A 27195-nucleotide genomic window follows, 5' to 3' on the forward strand; every position below is an offset into this window, starting at 1 on the left:
TTTGACCCAATCCAATAATGGGTAGATATTGAGTTGTAGGTCAAGTCGACCATGCTGGAACATATGGACACCTAAATATTTAAAATTAGAGACGATGGGTAACGATGAGAGAGTTTCAAGACGGGGCGTTGGGGTATGAGAAAGAGGCAACAGAGTAGATTTATCCCAATTTATATAGAGACCGGAGAATTTACTACATTTATCTATGGTCGCTATTACTCGGGGTAACGTTTCCTCTACTTTATCCATAAATATTATCATGTCATCAGCATAAAGACCAATGGTATCCACACGACCCGCAATATTTATACCCTTAATATCCGAGGAGGACCTTATACGTGTTGCCAGAGCCTCTATGGCAAGGGCAAAGAGAACCAGGGATAGAGGACACCCCTGACGGGTTCCTCTGTGTAAGGCAAAAGGTTCAGAGATAGAATTATTCACAATTATACGCGCCCTGGGATTCATATAGAGTATACCTATCCCTCTCAAAAATTTATCCCCAAAACCGTATTTCTGCAGACAGGCAGAAAGAGGAAGGGCCATTCAAGAGAATCAAATGCCTTGGCCGTATCCAGCGATGCCAATGCCCAATTATTATCTAATTCTAAAGAACTATATTGAATCACTGATTGAACCCGCCTAATATTAATGGAGGTACTCTTCCCAGGCATAAAACCAGTTTGGTCTGGGTGTATAAGATCTAGTATGATTGTGTTCAGTCTAGTAGCCAGAATTTTGGTGAAAATTTTATAGTCTACGTTTACCAGTGATATGGGGCGATATGATCCACATTCCAAGGGGTCCTTCCCTTCATTCTTAAGCACAATAATATTTGCATCATAAAATGTTTCAGGCATGGATCCTCCCTCCCATATTCCCTGGAGCACCTTCAATAAGAGTGGTGCCAATTTGTCCCGGTATTTCTTATAAAACTCAATGGGAAACCCGTCAGGCCCAGGGGCTTTTCCAATTGCCATATCCGTCATAGCCTGCTCAACTTCCTCCAACGTGAACTCAGCATCCATAAAAGCTTGCTGGGTTGGACTTAGTGAGGGGAACGCCACATCCGATAAATAATCTAAACATTCCGAAACATTCAGGCCACTCCCAGACCTATATAATAATTTATAATAATCATGGAAACACCGAAGTATTTCATCAGTAGAAGATACTAATGAATCATCAGGTGCTCGAATCTGTAGTATTGTATTGGAAGTGTTGTGTTGGCGCACTAAAAAAGCTAGGAATGTACTGGCCTGGTTCCCCAATTCAAAGTAGGATTGACGGTTAAAGAATAGTTTGCGTTTCGATTTAGTATCTATGTGCTGAGTATACAGCCTCTGGGAAGCAAGCCATTCAACCCTGTTACCACTGGTTTGATTAGTTACATAAGCGGCCTCCGAGTCCTTCAACCGCCGCTCTATCTCATCATCCTCCCTCGCCGTTGTCCTTTTAATATAAGAAATTGTGGAAGACAAACATCCCCTTAAGTATGCTTTTAAAGTATCCCAAAATAAACTAAGATTTGAAGGTTCCGGGTGAGTTAAGATAAAACAGTTTAGCTGATCAACCGTTCTATCACTAGAATCTATTAGTTTCAACCAGAAGGGATTCAGTTTCCAATGCATATTATTGTTGGATTGACCGTATTTAAGTTTAAGAATAACTGGGCTATGATCCGATATCCCCCTATTACCATTCTCAACACTATCTATCCACAATGCCAGCCCACTGGATCTAAAAATATAATCTATACGAGATAGAGATTGCCTGGTAGACGAGTGACAGGTATTCCCCCTGGTCTCAGGATGACGTATTCTCCATAGGTCCAGCCACCCGCTACCGCCCATAAACAATGCCAATTGGGAGGGGGACTGAGGAGGGGATCCTCCAGATATCTCGTCATCCAGTCTGTCTATCCATTGAGTTATCCATGACCAGATTAAAATCTCCCATACAAACAACGCTAGCATCAGGATAATTTAAGGAAAAAGCCAGTGCCATGCGGAGGACCGATGTATTAGCCGGGGGGGGATTATAGACACATAATATCACATATTCACGTGAATTAATGAAGGCATGTACAAAGACAAAACCACCCTCAGGATCCCGTCGTGCTTCCCTAGCTTCCCATCTAACATCTCTGTGAACCAGAAGAGAGACCCCTCTTGAGTAGCTGGTGTGGAATGCGTGGAGAGACCACTGTACCCACAGCTTTTGTGTACATCTAACTGTATCCCTTGTCAGATGTGTCTCCACCAGGACAACAACATGAGGATGATAACGTTTGATCTGCAAAAATACCTTAATTTTCTTACGGGGAGTCTTAATACCCCATATATTCCAGGTCATACATACAATCTCAGACCCCATATCCACACGCGATAGAAAGAATATCATAGATCAGTACTTGAGCAGGAATCAGGGACATCACACAGAGCACAAAAATATTAATGACGGCGACAATATACATCAAACAGTCAAAACTAGCATAAAAAAACAAACAAAACAAAACTTGAACAGTGGAGGAGTATGATCCTATACTCCTACAGTCAAATGGAAAAGGGGATACCCTCACTGAATCCAGCGTCCGGTATTATAATAAACTTAGCACCCATATGGAGAGCTCCGTTTGTACTGCAACGATCTAGGAGTCTGCCACGTTAGACACCTTATAGGACCGCAGCCATTCGGCTACCTCCTCCGGATCTGTAAAAAATAAGGAGGAGCCCTAGTGGACAATGCGGAGTCGGGCTGGATAAAGCATGGAATAGATAATGTTTTTATCTCTAAGCTGCTTCTTAATTTCTATAAATCGCGCCCGTTGTTTTTGGAGCTCCATGGAGACGTCCGGGAAGATCGATTATAGGAGCGTTGTTGAACTTGATAGGGCCCTTCTGCCGCGCCAAACAAAGAACAGCATCCCTGTCCCTACAGTTGAGGAGACGCGCCAGGAAAGGCCGGGGCGGAGTTCTAGGAGGGAGAGGTCTCGTTGGGACCCTATGGGCCCTTTCCACCGAGAATGTTGAGGAGAATCCCATCCCCCAGGGAGGCTTTAAGCCACTCCTCTAGAAACTGCTCAGGTCGCTGTCCCTCCGAACGTTCCGGCCGGCCGATAATTCGAATATTGTTATGGCGCATTCTGTTCTCCAGGTCGTCTGCCTTTTGTTTCCAGGCGTTTACAGAGCCAGCGGCTTTTGTCAGTTTAGCCTCCATAGGGGTAATGGTATCCTCTATATGGGACACTCTCATTTCAACCTCCGAAATACGCCCTCTCATAGCTTGCATGTCATGTCGCAGACGGCCCACTTCAGTATGTACATCCTCTATCTTTTCCGTAAGAGAAGGTCTAGTGAGGGATATAGCCTGCATTAATTGCTCAGATGCTTGTTTAAGAGTCAGTTCATCTTGTTCTCCCTCCTCATTACTGTCAGAGAGGCGATTTTTGCGTGGCACCTGCGATGGATTATTCCGCAGTGCATCATAGAAAAAATAGGTTGGTGCACCACAATGATATCAAATAAATATATACTGGGGATGCAAAACAATAGCTAATACGCAGAGCAGATAATAAACAAGAAAAAGAGAGCCATTATACTGTATGCACACCACCAGAAGTTATAATGAATCAAACAAGCTTTATTGGTAACATATATAAAAACAATTAAAACCATACATACAAAACTCCCTCCATATACCTGTGCCCAACACTGCCCAATACACAATATTCATACATCAAATATGGCAGATAATCAAATAGTATACACATATAAATAATTACTGGCAAAAGCCGCCCTGTCCTGATCAGCAAAAGATATATCTGTCGATAGCAAAACTCAGGCTGCAGCTTACCCCCAGCAAATAGTCCTCCTGGTATGTAATGGGTAGGGCACAAGCAAATACGGCCAAATAATTACCCGAAATAGGAAGAGGGAGCACGGCTGTCACCCGTCCTGAGCATAAGAGGGGAACATGCTGCGGCAGCTAGAGGGTGATCCAGACAGAAAGCTCACAGAATATGGAGAAAATATAGCAAGAACTGGGCAGCCAGCAAGTGGAGGGAGAGCCCAACGCGTATCGCCGTTCAAGACAGCTTCGTCAGGGGAAGTGAGCTCTCAAAGCACCAACAGCGCTTGTATATACCTGATCTAATGAAGCAGATCGCAGTCTGGTGTGCAGGAAATCAGGAACCATGGCATCAGAGGCTGTAGTAAGAGGATATTGCACTGACCCCTGGTGGATGAACAGCGCATGTGCCGGCCTGCCAGACCGACGAATCGCACAGAAAAAAAAAAAAAAAACACTGGAGCAAAGGAAGACAAATAAATAGGAAATGCTAAAGCGCACGCGCAGCTCCCGGGAGCGGGCGATGTGACAATCAAACATGCTCGACTGTCACAGTGCCACAGAGAACCCACTGAAAAATGAAAAGATAAATTGTTTGTGCACATATGTAAGAAGAGGAAACAAGGATAAGTCCTATTGCTATAAGTCCTGTTGTCGCAGTACCAAAGAGAACACACTAAAAAATGAAAAGATAACTTATTTGTGCATATATGCAGGGGGGGGGGGGGACAGAGATAAATCCTATAATGACATAAATAGAACGCTGTCATATAAGCCCAAGAAAAAGAAGGAGGGCAGAAGAACGTCCCCCCCCCTAAACTGAGAGAGAAGTTGCATAAATAATAAGGCATAAGGATGTATGTATGCCACACTAGATATTATAACAACATGAAAAATACATACACACATAAATGTCCATAATATATAATTAGTAGAAATACATCATGGTAATGTACATATATATGCATTTTCCATAAGGAACGAGCAAATGAATGGTAATGCACAGCCAAAATGCTGAAAATCAGCAAATTTCTTCCATTCAGAACAAAGTCCATTCTCATATAATCATCTCCCGAACAGGATCGAACCAAGTCTCACTCGCCAGAGACCAATTGTTCATGCTTGAACATAGCACGCGGCCCCATATTCTCCAAATCCACGCGGTATAGATGTACTTTTGACTAGACAAGGTCCCATTTCGTGTCCACACAATAAGGTCCAATTATCCCAGGAAGCCTGTAAATAGATCCATCGGGATTCTACCTGTAACAGCTTGGTCCGTAAAGATCCACCCCTGCCTGAACTTTTCAAATGTTCAAGTCCAACCACCCTCGTATCCATGGATAGCTCCCAGTATGGTGGGTCAAATAATGAGCTGCCACTGTGGTTAATGTTTTACCTTTCTGCTTGTCAGCAGCTGCTGTGTTGATCGTAGAGAAGTGTCCCTGAATCCTTCGTCTTAACCCTTGTGAGGTTTGCCCTACATATACACGAGGGCAGGGACAAATGATGGCATAAATAACATTAGAGGTTTTACAGTTAATATAAGATTTCAATTTATAAGTCCTCTGATCAAGTGGGTTAGTGAAACTGTCACGAGTGGGATGCATATATGGACATACCGTACAATCTCCACATGGGAACGAACCTCTAAGTATGATGCCACGATTAAGTCTAGTGGTGGGCCTGGAGTAGTGGCTCCTCATAAGCATGTCCCTAAAATTTGGGGCCCTTCTAGCTGTCACCAAGGGTCGTGGGCTTATTACTTGCGCCGTTTGTGTGTCCGTAGTTAATATTCTCCAATGGTTATTTAAGATGTTTCTTACCTGATCCCACTGAGTGTGGTATCCTGTAATAAAGCGTGCAAAATTGTCCGTTTTTTTCTTCTTGGGGACAAGTAGGACATCCTGTGACTTAGACTTTGCTTCCTGATATGCTCGAGATATGCACTTCCTGGGATAATTTCTCAATTTAAATCTTTCTGTGAGATCATGTGCTACCTTTCGAAAGTCTTCGTCACTTGTACAGTTACGTCTTGTCCTAAGGAACTGGCCTCTTGGAATTCCATCTTTCGTGTGTCCCGGGTGAAAGCTGCGATACTCCAGCAAACTATTAACCGCTGTGGGTTTTCGATATAGGCAGGTGGACAGAATGCCATCTTGACACTTGACCTCAAGGTCTAAAAAATAAACTGCAACAGAAGAAAACTGGTGGGTCAAAAAAATATTAAAGGGATTATGATTGAGCAAATCCAAAAACTCCATACATTCCTCTGGAGAACCTGACCAAATGAAGAAAATGTCGTCTATGAATCGCGACCAATGGCGTACCTTGTTGTTGAACTGGCTTGAAACATAGACGACCTGTGAATTCCCACCACCCTAAAAACAAATTTGCGAAAGCCGGGGCACAGCGCGCCCCCATAGCTACGCCGGATGTTTGAAGAAAGAAAGACCTGTCAAATAAGAAAAAATTGTGTCTCAAAACAAAATCCAATAAATCAATAATAAAGGAATCGTGCATTCTGTCCGAGTTCACTTGTTGGTCTAGAAAAAACAGTAAAGGCTTTCCACGTCACAGGTGACCATGATCGCACCTGGAGATAGTGATACCCCTATACGTATTAATAAAATGTGACGAATCTCTAATATACGAGGGTAGTTTTAACACAAGTGGCTGGAGAAAAAAGTCAATGTACGTGCACGCCCTCTCACAAAGGCTGCCAATACTGGACACAATTGGCCGACCCGGAGGTTTAGTCAGGTTTTTGTGAACTTTGGGTAGTAAATAGAACGTAGACGTTATTGGTTCATCTACCCAAATAAAATTCCGTTCACTAGCACTGATAACTCCCAGTTCAAAAGCTCTATCTATCAGAGGATTATTCCGCAGTGTGCGCACATTATCAGAGGCGTCTTCTCTGGCATACTTCTTTAGTTTATCGGCAGCCCCTGTTCCTTTGGAGTGATGCATGGCGGACAGCAAAAGGACCTCCCAAGATGACTATACTTGTAGTTATGACTGGTCCACTCTCCAGTAATGGACACTGCAGGGTTAAAAGCAGGGGTATATCTCAGGGGGATCACCAGGTTAGCAGGAAGAGAGCAGGGTTATAAGAGCAACAGAGTAATGTTCACTCAGGCACTGTGGCCCAAAGCAGCCTCACAGCCCCCACAGGTGGAACAGCAGGAAGGGGGTTAATCCCTCCAGGGTTATGGCGCCGGCAGGAGAAATGTCTCTCTGATAAGGGGGTGCAGGGCCCAATCTTCCAGGGCACACACCGCACCACCTCTTTATTGTTTCAGGCTGCTCGCTTACCTCCTGTGGTATAAAGCGCCGCTCCCTTTACTGATGGGTGCGCGCTACTATAATGGCCACTGTCCCCCGCAGTCACCGCCGACCGCTCCAGACCCCAGCACCCGTGCTCCGGTGTTCCATAGCGCCCCCGGCTACAATTTGAGGACCCACCGCGTCCTGAAGCAGGAAGCCCGACACTGATAGGGCTGGCGCTGTGCTCCGTCTGTCTGAGCGCGCGCTCCAAAGATGGCTGCCACTGCACGTGGACTCCACTGCCCGTCCAGACCGCTCCGGTTCCCGATGTCCCGGGCCTCCACAGCTGCCGTCCGAGGAAGATCACAGGGCTCCCAGGGTCCCAGGGCTTCAGCCCCAGCAGGTATAATCCCTCAGATAAGGGATTAGTAAGCAGGATGAGGTTAGGATGGCCGGAGCTCTCACAAGGTGCGTCCTCTCTCCTGCACTACATAGCCGCGCCCCCCAGTACATTTATTATTGGAAGTTTACTAGGATTTGCGGTACAGAGGAATCGGGTTAGGATTTGACAACGACAAAACATCTAGCGTTAATAGGTAACAAGCTGGAAAAAAAACAGAAACGCCGCCACTTGTATGTCAACGATTAGGATACAATAGTTTATTGACATTTTAATTAATATAATTTAGCAAATTCTAAAGAATCCCAAAAATATCTGCACCGTATAATTGTACATAATTTTAATTATCTGGAAAGGTTTTATGTAATTACCGTATGTACAATTATTTTGTACCAATATTTTGGGATTTTTAATTTTGTTATTTTCAAATTTTTATTTATTTAACAAAATGAATCGATTGAATCCAACCTGTAACTCTACAATTATGTATTGGCATTTTCCTATCTATCATCCAGAAACCATGGAAACCTCAACCACACTGGGTGACCCCCAGGAAAGTATAGCAGCCCCACAGTGTTCAGCGGCAGAAACGGGTACAACAGCGCCATCGTCCAGCGAACCTGGGGATGAAACCACATGCAGGTTGACGGTAAATGGTGAAACTGCCGAGCCTGTGACGCAAGATGAAACTGTGACTGAAGATGCGAACAGGTACAGTAACCACCTTTATACTGTTGCCCAGAGGCCTCACCGGAGGCAGATCAGGTCTAGAATATGTGACCACGACCCGGGGGGGCATCCAGACATAATGGCTCATCAGCTTTCGTTATCTTGTAGGGTGGAAGACAGAGCCCCATCTACCTCACAGATGGACAGCATTGCAGAATCTAAACAACAGAGCTTGGAATTAATAAACGACACTTTAGATAAGAACTCTAATGAAAACCAGACAGAAATCCGGTAAGAAATCTTTGGGATGGAAAATGTGCCTAAGTAAGGTTGAGCACCTTGGTCATGGTCTTGGGCGAGGGTAGAAATAGAAAGTGACTTTAGAAGAGAAAAATTAGAAACTTGCAAACTTTCTGTTCATTTGACATCCACTCAGCTTCTCATTGCATTTACATAGCATTTATGGGACATTAATGGAAATCCTATATGTGTCATCTACGCAGCTATAAGGACTCCATGTATTGTCCTCAGTGTGTCCTTAGCAAGCTTTCTCTCTAGCTGCGACTTTACATAAAGCCACTATGTGATGTGTCAGTCACTGTAGATATGTCAGGGCTAATCAACCCCGTCATGTGCCAAAGCCTGTCTCCAGTGGTAATGTGGTGGCATCAGTAGGTGGCCATAGACATTAGAGTTGCCATCTCGCCAATTTTGGTAGGACTAGGCTGACCATCAAACGTGCATTGAAGTGTCCTGACCCCTTGATAGATGAGTGTTAGGGAGAGTCCGGCTGTTTAGTTATGACATTGCCCGTTTCGCTCAGTGCCCATAGTTCTCGACAGCACGAGTCTGGTTTATACAGGACGATACTCCACCAAGTGCCCTCTGGAGATGATCATTCCACCCAATGAATGAGCACAGGACTATGTTCCAGAGAGTACAATGAGTTTTTGCACTGCGGAAAAGATCATTTCACCCGATGAACGAACATTTTGCCTGTTTACACCGCTAGGTAATCGTAAAACGAGCGTTTTTACCAAACATCACACTTTTAGATCGCCCTCGTCGGTAAAACTTTTCGTGGCCTGAAATATACTTTTAAGTTTAGAAACGTTGCAGACAACGCTCCTTGGCGGAAAAAAGATTCTTCATTATCTCTGATGCTGTGCTGTGTAAGTTTTTAAGATGTTTTCACTGAAGATATAAGTAATGTTGTTATTTTTTTTTTCTTCCAGGTAAACCTTGTCCCCTAATCTGGCATCAGAAATAGATGACTGTACATCCAAAGATCTGCATTAAGTACACACATGGATTTTTCAACCAGGACAAAGACCAAGCCTCTGTCTCCGTACAAGGAAGCACGAGACACAAATCCAGAATCCGTCGTAATTCATTGTGTACGAGAAGATTGTGAAAGCGAGAGACAAACGATACTATTTTTTTTGCACTGAAAGTTTAATAGCATATATGTGTGTTTGCGACTGTCTGTGCATATATATATGTAGGATATTATATGTACACACATCTATCTCACACTTGCTTTTATATATATTTATATATGAAAGTGGCAGCGGTAAAAAAAAAAAAAAAAAGAAAAACAGGAATTAATGACATTTAAATTATATATAAATTTTATTTTACACTTTTTTTTTTTTTGTGGATGGCAGACGATGCCGCAGACTTAAGCACAACAAGTCAAAGCCAAATTCTTTGTTTTGTTCTTCCCCACTCGATCCATCACAAAAAAAATTAAATCTAAGAAAAAAGAAAAACAGTCTATGCAGATGTCCAATAATCGCAATAATCGGCCCGCGGACGTAGCGCCTCGGCTGGATTATTGCCTTTGTCAGGCTTAGTTGTATAATTGCATCTGATGTCAAATGCCTCTGATTAACACGTCACTTTTTTTTGTATTGTTATTTTTTTTTCAGTGTCCAATCCCTTTATACGATAATCCACGGCCATCTGATTCTGTTTGCTTAGATAGTTTTCTGTAATGTGGTTACCAAAAAAAAATCCTCCTACAATGAAAAAAAAAACCCAATCTCCTAAGTTGTTAGATTCTCAGTAATAATATTAGCAGTGCCTTATTGTCATCCCATACACATGTAACCCATTAAACTGTACTAGGAATGACATTACCCAGTCTATGTGTATATTGTGCATCCGGGAGGAGGGGGCTAGCGGAGACATTAGCACAGATCCTGCCGTCTGCTTCACATATTGATCTATGGTTTACCAGAAGGCTACAGCTAACCTGTCCCCCAACACGGGCGCCAAACATCTCCAGCAAATATAGTCAATGTGTGCAGACCGGGGACGGGCCAACCATAACCTAGTGGGCGCCATTAATTGTGCAGCGATTTCCGCTCGTACTTACTAGTTGCAGGTTCTCCTTTTTTTTTTTTTTTTTTTGGAGCGAATCTGCCCCATGTCTTGGAGGATACAGTAAAAAACATAGAGGTGTCTGAGTTTTAGGAAATGGTGAAAGACTTTACTAATTAAACCTTAATGCAACCCTGGGATGGGGCTTTTCTGGTTAGAAGGTGTCGGGCATTGCATAATGAGGAAAGAATGGAAAAGCCAAAGGTTTTGTTATGTTATAGAACCAGCCAGGGTTTATTAGAGGATGGCACTCCCATTGACTCTGATTTAAGAGGGTATTGAAATCATTGGAGAGAAAATGTAATTAAAAAAATATATAAATATATATAAAATATAAATAGTTTGTGGGTGGAAATCTATACGTATTATATATATATATATATATATATATATATATATATATATACATATATATATATATACATATACATACATACATACATACATACACACACACACACACACACACACACACACACACACACACACACACACACACACACACACACACACACACACTTTATCTATGTATCTATCTATCTATAGATAGAATTTATATACCAGTGTGTGTATGTGTGTGTGTGTATATATATATATATATATATAGATATAGTATCTATAGATTTCCCCCCACAAACTATTTATATGTGCATATAGCGCTCTCAAAGCCAAGTCCAGCGATACCTTTACATGGTAAATCCATTCCTCCTTTACGGAGAAATCGGCGTTTGAACATAATATGCGAATGAAGCTGAAGTGCTATGGTAGATCTGAAGCCTCTGTCACTCCAGCTCTATTCCCTGACGAGCACTGCGGCGCTCGGTTGGGAGAATAGAGCTGGAGTGACAGAAGCTTGAGATCTACCGTAGTCCTTCAGCCTCATTTGCATATCAGTTCAAACATGATGGAGAATGGTTTCCATATCCTTTATCTGTTTGTTTTAGTAAACACTTGTCTTCCATAAAATTAATATTCTGAAAAATCATCTTATTCCTCTGCTCTGTGATGTTTCTGTTTTCCCCCAGTTAATAAACCGTGTTTGCACAGTGCTCACAGTATGAGACTATGGAGCAGGGCCAACCCCACTTCGGTGAACTACAACTCTCAGCAAGCACCGGTCGCCCTTTTGCTGTCAGGACATCTTGGGTGTTGCATCTCCTGATGTAGGGACATAACAAATTGACAAAGAATGGTAATAGCCAGGAGGAACAGCAACAACGATGCTCCAGAATTATTTTTTCGGGAATTTTCTTAGAAGAAAAAAGAGACTTGTCAGCAGGGCGGGCGAGTCACCAATATGGATGCTAGTAAAATATTCCTTATGTTTCTGTTAAAGTAGACCAAAAAGTAAGCGTGGGTGGGCATTTACACCACGGACATCCTTCAGGGTGGTCTCCGATATGAGTTTATGTACTGATTATAAAGCAATAATTTGCATGTCCATTATTAGTCGGGTTTGGGTGGCGATGACCGTACGTATAAAGAAATAAAATGTGAGAAATATCGTTCATTCCCCAGTTCAAGATCCTTTAAAGTGTAACTATGATTTTGTAAAACATTGGCGAGGTAGTTCTTTTCCTGAAATCCCCACCAATAGGTCAAAACACCTGTGGTTAGCTGCCATATTCCAGTGATGTGTCAATTACTAGGATGCTTCCTTCAGTTTTGATAGAATAATTGTAGCAGTGCTCAAATGCTGAGCTGTGTATAACCTCGCCCATGCTCCTGATTGGCAGCTTCGTGTGTACACCGTCAGCAAGCTGCCAATCAGTGGTGGGGGCGGAGTTACACAGATTAGCTGGACTGCCTGGCACGAGTCAGCTAGTCCTGCAGTGATAATCTCCTGCTGATAAAACACCTGACTGAATGTATAAAAACTACAGCACATAGCCAAATAAGTGACACATCTCTGGAATCAGACTCTCATCCCCTACTGTTTTCATTCTACATAGGAAAAACTTGCTGACCGATTCTCATTAAAGGTGATTTTTGTTTTGATATGTTCCTTCCATTGATTTCACTAGAAAATGATTTGTCAGATTCCTATTGAAAAATAAACCGGGACCTTTTCATTTTTCACGTCAGTGATGTTTTTTCCGTAGCCCCAAGTCTTGTGAATTTTACAATAAAGCAATAGTTTGGAAAACGCCTTTAATTTTCATCCTGTACAGTATAAGCTATCCTTGTAAGTTTGTGGACCACTGTGACTGTAGGATCGCAAGTATTCTTGTTGGGTCGATGGGTGTGTGTTTGTTTTTTTTCTTACTTTATATATGTTCAGTTATTTACAGTGAAAACCACGACACAACATTTCCTAATATTTTGTTTCTTTTGTTTGAGCGATGGATTTTTAGAGGTCGTCCACCCAAATGTTTTTGCAAAAATGTGATAAATAATATGAGAGAGAGCAATAGACTTGGGCCCAATTCATCATTGCCTTTTCCACCAGTTTCCTGTTTTTGTACCCAATTCATTGTTCTATTTGCGCTTTTGGAGTTGCACCAAATTTGACCACTTTTGCGTAAAAAAACTAACAATAAATAAGGAAAGGTGACTTTAAACCCTCCCCCTTGCCCCACAAATGATGAATCGGGGCCCTTGACCACCTACACACCTAATTACCCTGTCTCCTTTCTCAGTTCATGCAATAATTCTGCCTTGAACTGAAAACCTCAGTAGTCCTAGAAGGACTGGTTGAACTTAAAGAGTTAATCTTTTTCATTTCGCACCCTTTAAATGATGAAAGGGATTTCCCATGACTATTAAAAAAGATATGTTCATTTCAATAGCTAAGCCAGCCCCCTTCACTTTTTATACATTGGTCGTGATAGAGAAGGGGGGATTCTCTTAGCTGTTAGAATTAGCAATCAGCCTGCCCCCTAAACACAGGTCTGGACACATAGCAGCGCAGGAAATTCTGTCCTGTGTCCAACACAAGCCAAAAGAGCATGTGCCATGACGAGGTCATAGCTGAAAATTGGACCTGAAGTATGTCAGTAATTTTTTTATTTATTTTTTTTAATTATTATTTTTACTTTTTTTTTTTTATTATTTATTTTATTCTTTCATTTTTTTTATTTGTATTTTTTTCTTTTTTTCTCTTTCATTTTATTTTTTTATTCATTTTATTTAATTTTATTTTTATTTATTTTTATCTATTTTCTTTTTTTATTTGTATTTCTTTTCTTTTTTTTTCATTTTATCTTTTTTTTTACTTTTTTTTTTCGTTCATTATTTTTTTGTATTTATATTCTTTTTTGTCTTTTATCTTTTTATTCTTAATTTATTATTTAATTTTTATATTTTTCTTTTTCATTCATTATTTTGTTTGTATTTCTTTATCTTCTCTTTTTAATTTTATCTTTATTTTTACGCTTTTATTTTATTTTCGTTAATTTTTTTTATTTGTATTTTGTCTTTCATTTTATCTTTTTATTCTTATTTATTTTATTTTTATCTTTTTATTTTTCGTTCATTATTTTGTTTGTATTTCTTTATTTTCTTTTTTTTCTTTCATTTTATCTTTTTATTCTTTACTTTTTATTTTTTTATTTTATTTATTTTTTTACTTTGTCAATAAAGATATATATATATATATATATATATTTTCAGCATTTCCAGAGAACATTATAGTGAATCGAACGGCATCAGTATTTTTTTTTATAACCCAAGAGAGCACCTTTAAGACTACGTATAAAAATGTAAAACTCCTTTTCTGGGTCCCAGAATGCAAAGTAATTTATCCTTTGTGTCTCTCTTCATTGACTTAATGCAGAAAAGGGATAAATATGACAGGGGTGCTGTAGTCGACTTCAGTATTTTAGATTTTCTAACAGTTTGTTTTTTTAATTAGTTTTCTATTTGTCATAAAGCAATCACATTTTTAATTTGTGCCTTTCACTGGCCCGATGTGGTTGGTGCATGTTGACCGTCCTCGTTATACTTCTTAAAAAATAAAAATAAAAAAAAAGTAATGGTACAAGAGGAAACTAGGTGTAAAGTGTGTTCTGTATCCACCTTACTCTCCGATGCATCCCGGCATTTCTGTGAAGTCATTATGCCACTTAGCAGCAGCAGCAGGACTTAATTGTTTCATTTTTTTTAATGAAAAATGAAATGTTAAGAAAATGATTTCGAATTATATCAGATAATTTATATATTTTTCTTTTTTTTTTCAACTTTGAGAATATTTTAAATGTGTCCTTTATTTTTTCTTTTGCTGGAAAGAAAAATAAATTATACATATACTTGCTTACACTGTATATGTATTACATGTTTTTTTTTGTGTGTGTGTGTTGTGTTTAAATGCTTTTTGGGGGAATAATTAAGAACTTTGTATCCAGATGACAATGCATAATTCACCAAGATTGTATTGTATTAGGACCTGATATAAGTGCACATGCATTTTATACATGGCCCCATAATGAGGTAAACTAGCGGGTGCAGTATGGGGAAGGACGCTATACCACGTCCTGCCGGTAACAGCAGGGGATGCTAATGAACTGATTTGTAAATTGCTATATGAATAAAGGTTATTAATAATATGCATATTATTAGCAAACATTTCTTTGGCCGAATGCATAGATATTCATTAGTTATAGTGTACCAGTGTAAAATGTACGGGGACACCTACACTTTTCACCCGTATCAGCTTTTATCATGTCTAGTGATGAGCGAACGCACTCGGATAAGGTGTCATCTGAGCATGCTCTGGTGCTAACCGAGTGTCTTTGGCGAAAAATGTATTCCGAGTCCCCGCGGCTGTTCGACAGCCACAGCACATGCAGGGATTAGCTGTTTGTTAGTCAATCCCTGCATGTGTTGTGGCTATCGAACAGTGGCGAGGACTCGGAACATATTTTTCGAGCACGCCAAAGTCACTTGGTTAGCACTCGACCACGTTCGGATGACACCTCATCCCAGCACGTTCACTCATCGCGTCCCATTGTAAGGCTTTTCAAACCTTGATTGCACAGGCAGATCGTACTTCTGATGATAGATCGCTTAGTGCTCACCAGTTGCTGAAGTTCTTGGCAGTGTGGGTCCTGACTAGAGTTAAGCGAATTTTTCAAAATTTTGTTACAATTACGATCGGCGGCGAATATTCGAAGTCAATGAAAGTAGAAATTAAGAAATATCAAACATAAATTCGGCACAAATAGGGTACTAATATGGCAAATTCAGATTCGGTGATCAATTTCGAACTGCTCAACTCTAGTCCTGACTATACAGGATGATCCCCTGTCGAGAACGACAATGTTTTGGCAAACCACAAGACAATTTGACCCAGTTAATACATTTTTTTTGTTAGTTTGCCCGGTGAATGACAGGCTGTTTTAGACTGAACAACTTTTGGAAAACGATAGCTCACAATAATCAGGCCTTTAATCCATTGGCGTTAATACAAGATGATGTCCACTTTTCAGCTATAACAGCTTCCGCTCATCTGAGAAGGATTTCTACAAGATTTTGGAGGCGTCTGTGGGATTTTTTTTTCCCATTCATCCAGAAAAATATTTGTGAAGTCAGACCCTGATGTTGGACTTGAGGCCGGAATCCCAAACTCCGTTCTAGTTGGAGATGGGGTTGAGGTCCAGGCTCTATGCGACTGGTCATGTTTTTCACCACCGAACTCCAAACATGCCTGTATGGACCTTGTGCACTGGACAGAATAGGGTCTTCCCCAAACAGTTCACACAAAGTTAGAAGCTACATCTGTCCTCAAAACCTTGTGCTGAAGTACAAAGATTTCTCTGAAATTAAAGGATTGAGACTGATCCCTGAAAAACAGCCCCATGGCATCATTCACACTCTACAGTGGACACAATGCAGTCAGGTTGGTAACCTGGTATTCGTCAAACCCAACCCAGACTCTTCCATCAGACGTCAGATAGAGAAGTATGGTTCTTCACTGCATAGAACACGTTTGCTCCATAGTCCAGGGGCAACAAGTCATACCCCATCCGAGACTGAATGTGGGCCGAGGGGGTGGACTTAATACATCGAGGGCAATGGAACTGAATGTAAAACCTGAACTCAATGATTAATAGGTGTATGCCAATAATTTGTGCATATATTGTAGTTCTAGTGTGTATTTTCCATTTTGGGAAAAAGTTCATAGAAATGGACTTCGAGCTCCATAAGATGCTATGGTGAGCTGAATCTATTGCAGACCTAAAGAAAGCCCTAAAAGTGCGCCCTCATTGTGGTCATGTGAATGTGCCAACACTTTCAGGTTAAGAGTTTGATATCTGCTCTTCTTCAGGACTGAGTGAGTTTACCAGAGGTAACATAGATGCAGGAATTTATTTTAAGACCTTCTGAAACCTGATTGTGTCACACAGGATAGATCTTGTGTGAATTTTATGTAGAGGAAACCTAAAAAAATGACTTGTGTTTTTGCATCCAATCCTAGTTTTGGTAATCCTCTAAATCACTGACATCGACATTTAAACATCGTGATCTAGCCTGGACGTTAGTTTAGGCGCCCATCAGCTCCCCGCAATGTGATTGCTGGGAGCCAGTGGGATTCTGTGAGAGCTGATGGCTTTTTGAATGCCCCCTTGTCAAGTGATCTCTCCTGCGATGTCCAGCCTGTAGCAGGGAGTGATAGGAGATTGTCAACTTCACTATATACAGCAATACTGTAAATAAAGAATTGTAAAAATAAAAAACTCTTTTCTCTATCGCTTCTCATTGGGGGACACAGGAACCATGAGGGTATGCTGCTGCCACTAGGAGGCTGACACTAAGCACAAAAAAGTTAGCTCCTCCTCTGCAGTGTACACCCCACTGACTGGCATACACTTTAGTTTAGCTTAGTGTCCGTAAGGAGGTGGACACGGATCTTTCATTAGACCCTTATCTACCTCAATGTGCGTCGTTTTCAGATTTTCCAGAGGGATACAGGGTGAACAGTCACACCTGTATCCCTACAATACGGACTATGAGTACGGCGTGTACTGCCACTCCGTATCCTCATAGATCCGACAGCAGGGCCAAGATCCTAGCACACAAGCATGCTCAGAAGTCCGGTCCTGGCTCCGTCTCCCACCCACTCGCCCACCAGAGCCTGGTGGAGGAGACGAGGACGTCCATTACAGCTCCCTGGACGTCCATTACAGCTCCCTGGACGTCTCATTCCTCTTCAGGTTAGTAACGGCATGGGGTGTTTGAGGTGAGTATTTTCCTCATCCCATCCCTGATCATTCAAGGGGGTAAGTATACAGATGAAGAAAGGTGAGTTTTTTCTCCCGTCAGCTAGTAGCCTAAATCCTTCTAGGAGTGGGATGGGGTTTTTTGTATGGGTAAGGCACTGTGTCCCACAGTTTGGGGGTCCAGGGCTCTTACCTCACCCTGGATCTCTCTTCCCTTGTGCGGATTGTTCCCCCTTTCCTCATTATGGGTCCACCAGGGAAGGGGGTTCATTGCGGCGGTAGCGCCGAGGCCTTGTAAGGTCTCCACGCCATCTCTCCCCCCACGGTGGTCACCGGGCTCTAATCCAGGCCCCGACTTCCGTCGGGGCCTAGTCCGGCACAGTGCCTCTGCCCCCCCTCTCTGTCGGGGGGGGGCTAGCCTTGCAGGGCCTCCACGCCGTGGCTTCCCTTTCCCGACGGCCACCGGGGGTTAATTTAGGCCCTGGCTTCTTTCGGGGCCTAGTGCGGCGTTATGGCTCCGCCCCCCATCCTCCTTCCGGCGGGCTTTTCTGCCACGTCTTCCCCTCTTCTCTCCGGTGCTTAGCCCCGCCCACTCCTCCCGGCCTCAGCACAGACTGCGGCCGGCGCCATCTTTGTACCCTGAATCGTGCAGCTTCAGCGCTGGCTGCTTTCGTCGCCTCTTGGCTTGTGCTGCGGACTTCAGATTGTGGGTCCTTGCACCTTCGCGCCCTCCTTTTCAGCAGCACACATTTTTTTGCACTGCTTCATGTACAGTCACCATCCCGGCGTTTGAACCCAGCGGTGATTCCTCCTACAGGACCTGCTTTCCCTGACGACCTCCTCCATCCTCTACAGCCGAAGCTTTCCACAGGACATCTGCCGTGAGTAGCTCTGCACTGCAGCCCGATACCCTTCCTCTGCTTTAGTCAGACACCTTTTATGCTCTCCTTGTAAGGGCAGGTTTCCCTCAGGCCAGTCCTCTCCCACCTGTCAGGACTGCAGCGATCCCACAGTACCCATCGCTCAGGAGCCCCCCTCTGCCCCAAGTGAGAGTGAGGCCCCTATCCCAGGGTGGGCTTCCACTCTGTCTCAATCCGTGGCGGATCTCACCAGGGTATCCCAGACCCCGGTGTCCGTTCTTGATAAGTTGCCCTTGCAGACCTCCGCGGTAGCCAGCGGGTCACAGGTAGCCCCGTCTGAGCCTGCCAAGATAGGCCGAAAAGGGTCCAGACGGGAGCGCCGTTCCAACTCTTCTTCCCGTTCCATCTCGCCTCACGGTCCATCTCAGCGATCAGTTTCTTCCTGGTCCCCTCCCCCGAGTCAGGCGAGGCATTCTCGGACGCACCTTCAGAGAGACGTTTTGGAGCTGCACTCTGACCAAACCGCTAACATGAGGGATATGGTTCAGAGCCTCATTGGAGCAATCAACCAGACCTGTGGCATCAAAGATTCCTCTACGGAACGCGCGGATCAGGCGGTTTCGTTTAGACGGTCGAAGCCACCCTCCAAGATCTTCGCTTCTCACCCTGTATTCGAGGAGGTCCTGACGAGAGAAAAAGAGAATCCGACCAGACGCTTTCAGAGAGGAAAGCGCCTTGGCGTTTTTATATCCTTTTTCTCCGGAGCTCACCGCTAATTGGACTGCTCCTCCCTCAGTGGATCCTCCAGCTCCCAGGCTGTCCACCAACAAGGTCCTTCCGCTATCTGGCGGAGCATCTCTGAAAGATTCTAACTATAGAGTCATAGAATCCTTTGCGAAGTCAGCCTTCGAAACTGCTGCGTCTATTTTTGCCCGGCCATTGCTTCCACTTGGGTTTCAAAATCCATATCCAAATAGGTCAAACAATTCCATCGGGGCATTCTGGACAGGGCCCCACCTGGACAGCTGGCGGAGCTTGCCAACCAGTTTTCTCATGCGGGTGAATCCTTGGTCTCCGCTTCCCCGGGCTGCCGCGTCTTTTGCGGCTCGGGTGTCCAGCAATGCTGTTGCCATCCGTCGAACCTTTTGGCTCAAGGCCTGGCAGGCATTTTTGTCTTCTAAAAAGTCCCTTACCAGCCTGCCTTTTCAGGGTTCACGTCTCTTTTGGTTCTAAGCTGGACCAAATCATTAAGGACGCCACCGGGGGCACAAGTCTAAACCTTGTCGTCCTCTTCCTAGACGGCAATTTCGGTCCTTTCGGCCTTTTTGTCGCTTCACGGCGTCAAACTCCTTTTCCCAGCAGCAACAGGCCACAGGCACGTCAAGAGAAGAAGACGGTTTTCTTTAGACCCACTCCTTCCTGGCGCTCTCGCTACTCCCAGGGTAGATCCTCCAGGTCTAGGACTGGAGGATCCACCTCTGCATGACTCACGGCAAGTCCCCAGCCCACTTCCCAGACTGGGCGGCCGTCCCCTCTTCTTCAGGGACGTCTGGATTTCCTCAGTAGAGGACGCATGGGCCAGGGAAGTTGTATCCTCGGGATACAAAATAGTTTGTTTCACGACCCTGGGATCGTTTTCTTCGAATCCCGACCTCCAAGAGACCCCGCTCTAGTTCCAGGTTTCTTCGCAGCCATCGCTTCTCTCCTCAAAGCCGGAGTAATAGTTCCCGTACCAAAAAGGGAACGGTTCACTGGTTTCTATTCCAATCTTTTTGTGGTACCGAAAAAAAAAAAAGGCAAGGTTCGTCCCATTCTGGATCTCAAATTGCTGAACTGGAGAGTTCATCTGAGACACTTCAGGATGGAACCCCTTCGTTCAGTAATTGCTTCCATGGAGGCTCGAGAATTTCTGTGTTCCATAGATATTCAGGACGCCTACCTCCATGTCCCGATATTCCCGGGACATCACCGATTCCTTTGCTTTGTGGTGCTCCTGGACAATTTTCAGTTCGTCGCCCTGCCGTTCAGTCTCGCAACCGCTCCAGTGGTTTTCACGAAGACCATGGTGGCGCTGATAGCCATCTTGAGGGTCAGGGGACTGGTGCTTTTTCCGTACCTCGACGACATCCTCTTCAAGGCTCCGTCCCTTTTCTCAGGCTCACGAGAGCCTGTCCATCGTCCTCGACACCCTAGTCCGCTTTGAGTGGCTTGTCAACAAGAAGAAATCCTGTCTTGTTCCTTCCCAGCGCCTCGTTTTTCTGGGCATGCTCTTCGACACTCATCAGACCAAAGTCTTCCTTCCTAAGGACAAGAGATCCATCCTTCGTCGGGACTTAGGCTTGCTTCAGGGTCCTCGGCTAACCTCCTTCCGATCGGCCATGAAGGTTCTGGGGAGGATGGTAGCAACATTGGAAGCGATTCTCTTCGCTCAATTTCACTCTCGACCTCTTCAGCAGGCCATCCTGTTTCAGTAAGACAGGTCTGTCTTCTCTCTGGATCGTCCAATCCAACTCTTCCCGGGTAAAACGGTCACTCAACTGATGGCTGACGTCACCTCTCATCTCCCAGGGCAGGTCCTTCCTTCCAGTTCACTGGCAGGTGGTGACAATGGACGCCAGCCTGCTCGGCTAGGGAGCGGTGATTCGCCACCTGACTGTTCAGGGTCATTGGTTGGCGCAGAAATCAACTCTGCCGATCAATGTCCTCGAGATTCGGGCCATCTTTCTGTCCCTTCGTCACTGAGAAAGGATTCTCAGGGGTCTACCAATCCGAATCCAGACGGATAAAGCCACGGCGGTGGCATATGTCAACCATCAGGGGGGGACTCGGAGCTCCTTGGCCGAGGTATCCAAGATCCTCTGGGCTGAGGGAACGGTTCCGGTGATAACTGTGGTGCATATCCCCGGCGTGGACAATTGGACTGCCGACTTCCTCAGCCACGAGGGTCTCGCGGCAGGGGAATGGTCCTTGCATCCGGAGGTTTTCCATCACAGTTGTCTTCGATGGGGTACTCCGGACGTGGACCTCATGGCGTCCCGTATGAACAGGAAGGTTCCTCGGTTCTTCTCCAGGTCTCGCAACCCCCTCGCGGTGGGCGTCGATGCTCTGGCCATTCCTTGGTCGCAGTTCGTGCTGCCCTATCTGTTCCCACCCCTACCCTCACTTCCCAAGCTGTGAAAAAGATCAAAGCGGAAGGGGTGCCGGTCATTCTGATTGCCCCAGATTGGCACAGGAAAGCTTGGTTTGTGGACATCATCAATCTTCTCGCGGACACCCCTTGGCACCTTCCAGACAGGCCCGATCTGCTGTCTCAGGGTCCGATCTGCCACCCGAATTCTCGGTCGCTCAGTTTAACGGCGTGGCTGTTGAAACCGCAGTTCTAAGAGCATCCGGCCTCTCAGATCGGGTGATTCACACCATGATCCAGGCTAGAAAGCCTTCGTCTTCCAGGTTTTACTATCGTACCTGGAAGGCTTATTTCCGTGGGTGTGAGTCCAACTGCGTTTCACCTATGTCCTTTTTTCCCTGCCTTCCATTTTGGCCTTCTTTCAGCCAGGATTGGATTCGGGCCTTGCTCTAGTGCCCTGAAGGGCCAGGTTTCTGCGCTCTCCATCCCTTTTCAGTAGACTTTATTTTCTCGGCCACAGGTTAAGACCTTCCTTCAAGGAGTGGCCATGCTGTCCCTCCGTACAGGGCCCTGTTGTGAATTCCGTTCTCGGACTCCCTCCTGTGGTCATGAATGGTACTTTGGTTAGTTCTGCTCTTGGACTCCCTTTGGTGGCTTCGAGCGGAACTGCTGGTCACTGAGGTTGGCTTTATCAGCTGCTCTCGTTTATTGCTATGCGGGCTTACCTATTTAACTCCACTCAGATCATTACTTCATGCCAGCTGTCAATGTATCAGTATTGGTTCAGATCTCTCTTGGACTTCTCTGAGGACCTGTCTACTCCAGCAGAAGCTAAGTCCCTGCTAGTTCATTTGTTGTTACTGCTGCCTGAATATATTTCTTAGTACTGCTAAATTCTAGTCCAGCTTGCTATCATGATATTTCCTTGCTAGCTGGAAGCTCTGGGTTGCAGTGTTGCACCTCCACACCGTGAGTCGGTGTTGGGGTCTTTTTGCATACTCTGCGTGGTTTTTGTAGTTTTTTGTGCTGACCGCATAGTTTCCTTTTCTATCCTCTGACTATTTAGTGAAGTCTTTGCTAAAACCTGTTTCATTCCTGTGTTTGTGACTTTCCTCTTAACTCACAGTCAATATATGTGGGGGGCTGCCTTTACCTTTGGGGAATTTCTCTGAGGCAAGGTTAGGCTTCTATTTCTATCTTTAGGGGTAGTTAGCTCTTAGGCTGTGAAGAGGCGTCTAGGGAGAGTTAGGTACGCTCCACGGCTATTTCTAGTGTGTGTTTGATAGGAGTAGTGTTTGCGGTCAGCAGAGTTCCCACTTTCCCAGAGCTTGTTCCGATTACTAGTTTACTCATCAGGTCTTTCCGGGTGCTCCTAACCACCAGGTCCATAACAGGGCCCCTGTGGATTCATGGGATTTAAATCTGGTACTGACGTTCTGAGGGTTTCCCCCTTTGAGCCTCTCGGGGAGGTTCCCCTATCAATTCTGTCTTGGAAGGTGGCCTTTCCTGTGGCCATCACTTCTATCCGCCGCGTTTCCAAATTGGCGGCTCTCTCTTGCCGACCTCCTTTCTTGGTCATCCACCAGGACAAGGTGGTCCTTAGGTCTCTGCCTTCCTTTCTTCCTAAGGTGGTTTCCACATTCCACCTCAACGAGGACTTTGTTCTACCTTCCTTTTGTCCAGCTCCGACTCATCCTCTGGAGCGATCGTTGAACAAGCTGGACCTCAGCAGGGCAGTGAGGATCTACCTGGATAGAACGTCCGCTTTCTGGAAGACGGATTCTCTTTTCGTCATTCCTGATGGCACGCGCAGAGGTCTGCCGGCTTCCAAGGCGACTATTGCTCGCTGGATCAGATCGGCAATTTTGGAGGCTTACCGGGTCAAGAACAGAGTGCCCCCTCCTGGTATAAAGGCTCACTCTACCCGGGCAGTCGGCGCCTCCTGGGCGGTACACCACAGGGCTTCCGCCCTACAGCTTTGCAAAGTGGCAACCTGGTCTTCCATCCACACATTCGCCAAATTTTACAAGGTCCATACCTACGCTTCGGCGGACGCCAGCCTAGGCAGGAGGATCTTGCATGCGGCAATGGTGAGTCCTCTGACCTGATGGAAGTCTGTTTTTCCCGTCCCAGGGACTGCTTTTGGATGTCCCATGGTTCCTGTGTCCCCCAATGAGAGGCGATAGAGAAAACAGGATTTTTTCGTTGCTTACCGTAAAATCTGTTTCTCGGAGCCTCCCATGTTGTTCAATTCCTGTTGTTCTATGTTCTATGACTGTTCTCACATTTAGGCTAAGTGCACACGTTGCAGAATTGCCGCGGAAATTTCCGTGGCAATTCTGCAGCTCCTGCCGCGGGTATATCGCATGCGGAATTGGCATGCATATTCCCGCAGAAAACTAGCATTTTGCAAGCATAATTAGCTTGCAGAATGCTAGCGTTTTCCAAGCGATCTGTAGCATCGCTTGGAAAACTTGACAGGTTGGTCACACTTGCCAAACATAGTGTTTGACAAGTGTGACCAACTTTTTACTATTGATGCTGCCTATGCAGCATCAATAGTAAAAGATAAAATGTTAAAAATAATTTTAAAAAATAAAAAAATGGTTCTACTGACCTTCCGCAAACAGCCGATCTCCTCAGCAGCTTCCGTTCCTATAGATGGTGTGTGTGCAGGACCTTCGATGACGTCACGGTCACGTGACCGCGACGTCATCGCAAGTCCTTCACACACACCATCTATAGGAACGGAAGCGGCCACGTGCAGCGCTGAGAGGCGGGAAGGCTCCGGGTGAGTATATCAAGATTTTTTATTTTAATTCTTTTTTTTTTTTTTTAACAATTATATGGTGCCCAGTCCGTGGAGGAGAGTCTCCTCTCCTCCACCCTGGTTACGAACCGCACATGATCTGCTTACTTCCCGCATGGTGGGCATAGCCCCATGCGGGAAGTAAGCAGATCAATGCATTCCTATGTGTGCGGAATCCCCACGATTCCGCAAATTTAATGAACATGCATTTTTTTCTGGAATGCGATTCCGCTCAGGAAAAAAATGCAGCATGTGCACAGAAAATGCAGATTGCATTCTATTAAATAGGATGCTTAATGTGAGCGTTTTTATAGCGAAAAAAATGCGAAAAATCTGCTACGTGTGCACACAGCCTTACAGTTCTCATGTTTGTGGTTATGGTTTTCAACCTTGTTATTTATCTCCTGCTTTCTCACTAACTGAAGTGTATAATGCCAGTCGGTGGGGTGTACACTGCAGAGGAGGAGCTAACTTTTTTCGTGCATAGTGGCAGCCTCCTAGTGGCAGCAGCATACACCCATGGTTCCTGTGTCCCCCAACGGAGGCTCCGAGAAACAGATTTTACGGTAAGCAACGAAACGTAACAAAAAATCCCAACACCGAATGCCTTATTTTTGCTTGCCATAATAATAATAATAATGAAAAAAATGAAATAAGAAGCAATCAAAGCATAGTATGTACCCCAACATTGTACTAATAGAAACATTTTTGCTAAATTCAGATTTTTCTTACCCCAATAAAATAGTAAAAATATTATACTTAGGATCTCTGGAATTGTTCTGACCTGGAGAATCATCATTCGAATTTATTTTTACTGTACCCTACAAATAAAGCTAAAAAAAAACAATGTCTGAATGGTTTTATTTTCAACATTTCACCGCACTTGAACTTTTTCTTTCTTCCTAGCAACCTTTGCTGGTGGAAAGTCAGGGAGATCTGAAACCTTAGATGATTGAACCGTCCATCTTGGATGACTTCAATGTGACTTAATATTATTTCTCCAGATGCTGGGGCGTCTTAAAATAATTTTCCTACAAACCTGGATGTATCGTGCAGTATATTTTATCCAATGTATCACGATAAAGTATTATTTAGAACAGAAAGTAAATTTATCGAGAAGAGAACCTTCTTTATAGTTTTGGACTTACTTGTATGTGCAGCGCCCCCACTGCCGCAGGGCCGAGGGGTACCCGGTACCGGGCCACTGAGTCTCTGCTCTGGGGTTGTCACGGTGGCTAGACCCGGTCCGTGACCCTGCTGAGGGGCGCACAATGAAAGATGGTGGTATGGTGCTGATGTTATGGTGCGATGTAGTGCCGGTCGCGGTCAATAACGAGGACACCAGGTTGCAGTCTCTTTACCTCTTTACTGAAGGCTTCAGGATCCTCAGTCCGGAATACGGTTAACCGGGCTGCGCAAGTCCGGCCGGTCCGATGGCACCTCCAGAGTTCCCTTTGCAGGTGGAAATCTGTGCCTACCTTCCTGCGCTTGTGTGTTGTGGTCCTCCCCTGCTGTGCTTACGGGACAGTCCCCACAACTGTTGTGTCTGTTTCTCGTGTTCCCTCACAACTCGATTCTGATGTTCTCCCTCTACGTCCCCCTGATCTTACGGTTAGGACGCACCCGTATGGCGGGGAGGCTCGGAGCTCTTCCGGGACTCCAGCGTCGCCCCACTCCTGTTGTTACCCCCCTGTGTCTTCCTGGGTCTGGGTGAGACAGCCCGCCTGTAACTGACTGTCCTGCCGTAGGTTTGAAGTTTGGCTTGGAGCTCTATACTTCCTCGGCGTTCCGGCCACCGGTTATGCGCCTCAATAGGATGTTGCCTCGTCTTACAGCACGACTCCTACTGGTATTCTCCTTGTTGCGTTGATCTCGTTTCTCACTCAGCACAATAAACCTTGCTTCTTGTCCTTTCTTGGGGTACCGCCGCTATATCGTGCAGGCGCGGTCCCGTAACGTTCTCTCTGGTTGCTAGGCCTCTGTCAGGATCCCACCCCTGACAGGGACCCCTCCAAATCTTCCCCTACAACACCCTCTGCCACAAGGTGTTGCCTGGTTCCAACCCAGTCAGCTTTCTGTCTAACTTCCTGCCTAACCCCCAGTTTTACCAGATTGTGAGGAGTGGCCTAATAAATAGAACCCTTAGCTCCCCCTGGAGGCCAGACTGTGAAATGTATTGGTGTCTGTGATACCTGGTCAGATGAACTCCTTCAGTGCCATCAGACGTACCATAGCCCCCCTTAGTGGCGGAGCAACAGTACTGCAACGACCAGGACTCTGGGACGCTGCACTCCCCCCCCGGTTAAATCCAGTACTCCTGGACTGGGAAGAAAACAACAATACATGTCAGCAAAAAAACATACAATTTTGAAAATGCAAGTACAAGTAAACTTTTTAACAGAGCTTCCCTTTATGGGAGGTGAGGACGCTTGAACGTTACAAACATGGTTAAATACTTTAAATAACATACTATAAATAACTTCTTTTACCCAACCGGGTATACTACTAAGTGCAAAATTTGTGAACAATAATTTAACATTGCCTTTAAGGACGTACTCGCTAAATCCACTAAAGACCTTCTTATAAGACATTATAAGGCTACTCAACGTTTTTGCATTCTCCTACTTTACGTCTGCAGGACCGCCTGTCCTAACTGCTCCAGACCTACT

At 44.7% G+C, this 27195-nt stretch overlaps 1 protein-coding gene across 2 annotated transcripts in view; it reads left to right on the top strand.

Moving 5' to 3' along the window:
• Window positions 1-10329, top strand: part of PPP6R1 (protein phosphatase 6 regulatory subunit 1) — an 84767-nt gene extending 74438 nt beyond the window's left edge. For both annotated transcript variants that reach the window (XM_077259555.1, XM_077259556.1), the window contains 3 exons: window positions 8035-8230; window positions 8357-8479; window positions 9424-10329. In XM_077259555.1, coding sequence (XP_077115670.1) covers window positions 8035-8230; window positions 8357-8479; window positions 9424-9427 — 323 coding nt within the window. In that variant the 3' untranslated portion in view covers window positions 9428-10329. The remainder of the gene's footprint in view (window positions 1-8034; window positions 8231-8356; window positions 8480-9423) is intronic.
• Window positions 10330-27195: the final 16866 nt, after the last annotated feature.

Source organism: Ranitomeya variabilis, chromosome 4, assembly GCF_051348905.1.
Source record: "Ranitomeya variabilis isolate aRanVar5 chromosome 4, aRanVar5.hap1, whole genome shotgun sequence".
Lineage (NCBI taxonomy): Eukaryota > Metazoa > Chordata > Amphibia > Anura > Dendrobatidae > Ranitomeya > Ranitomeya variabilis.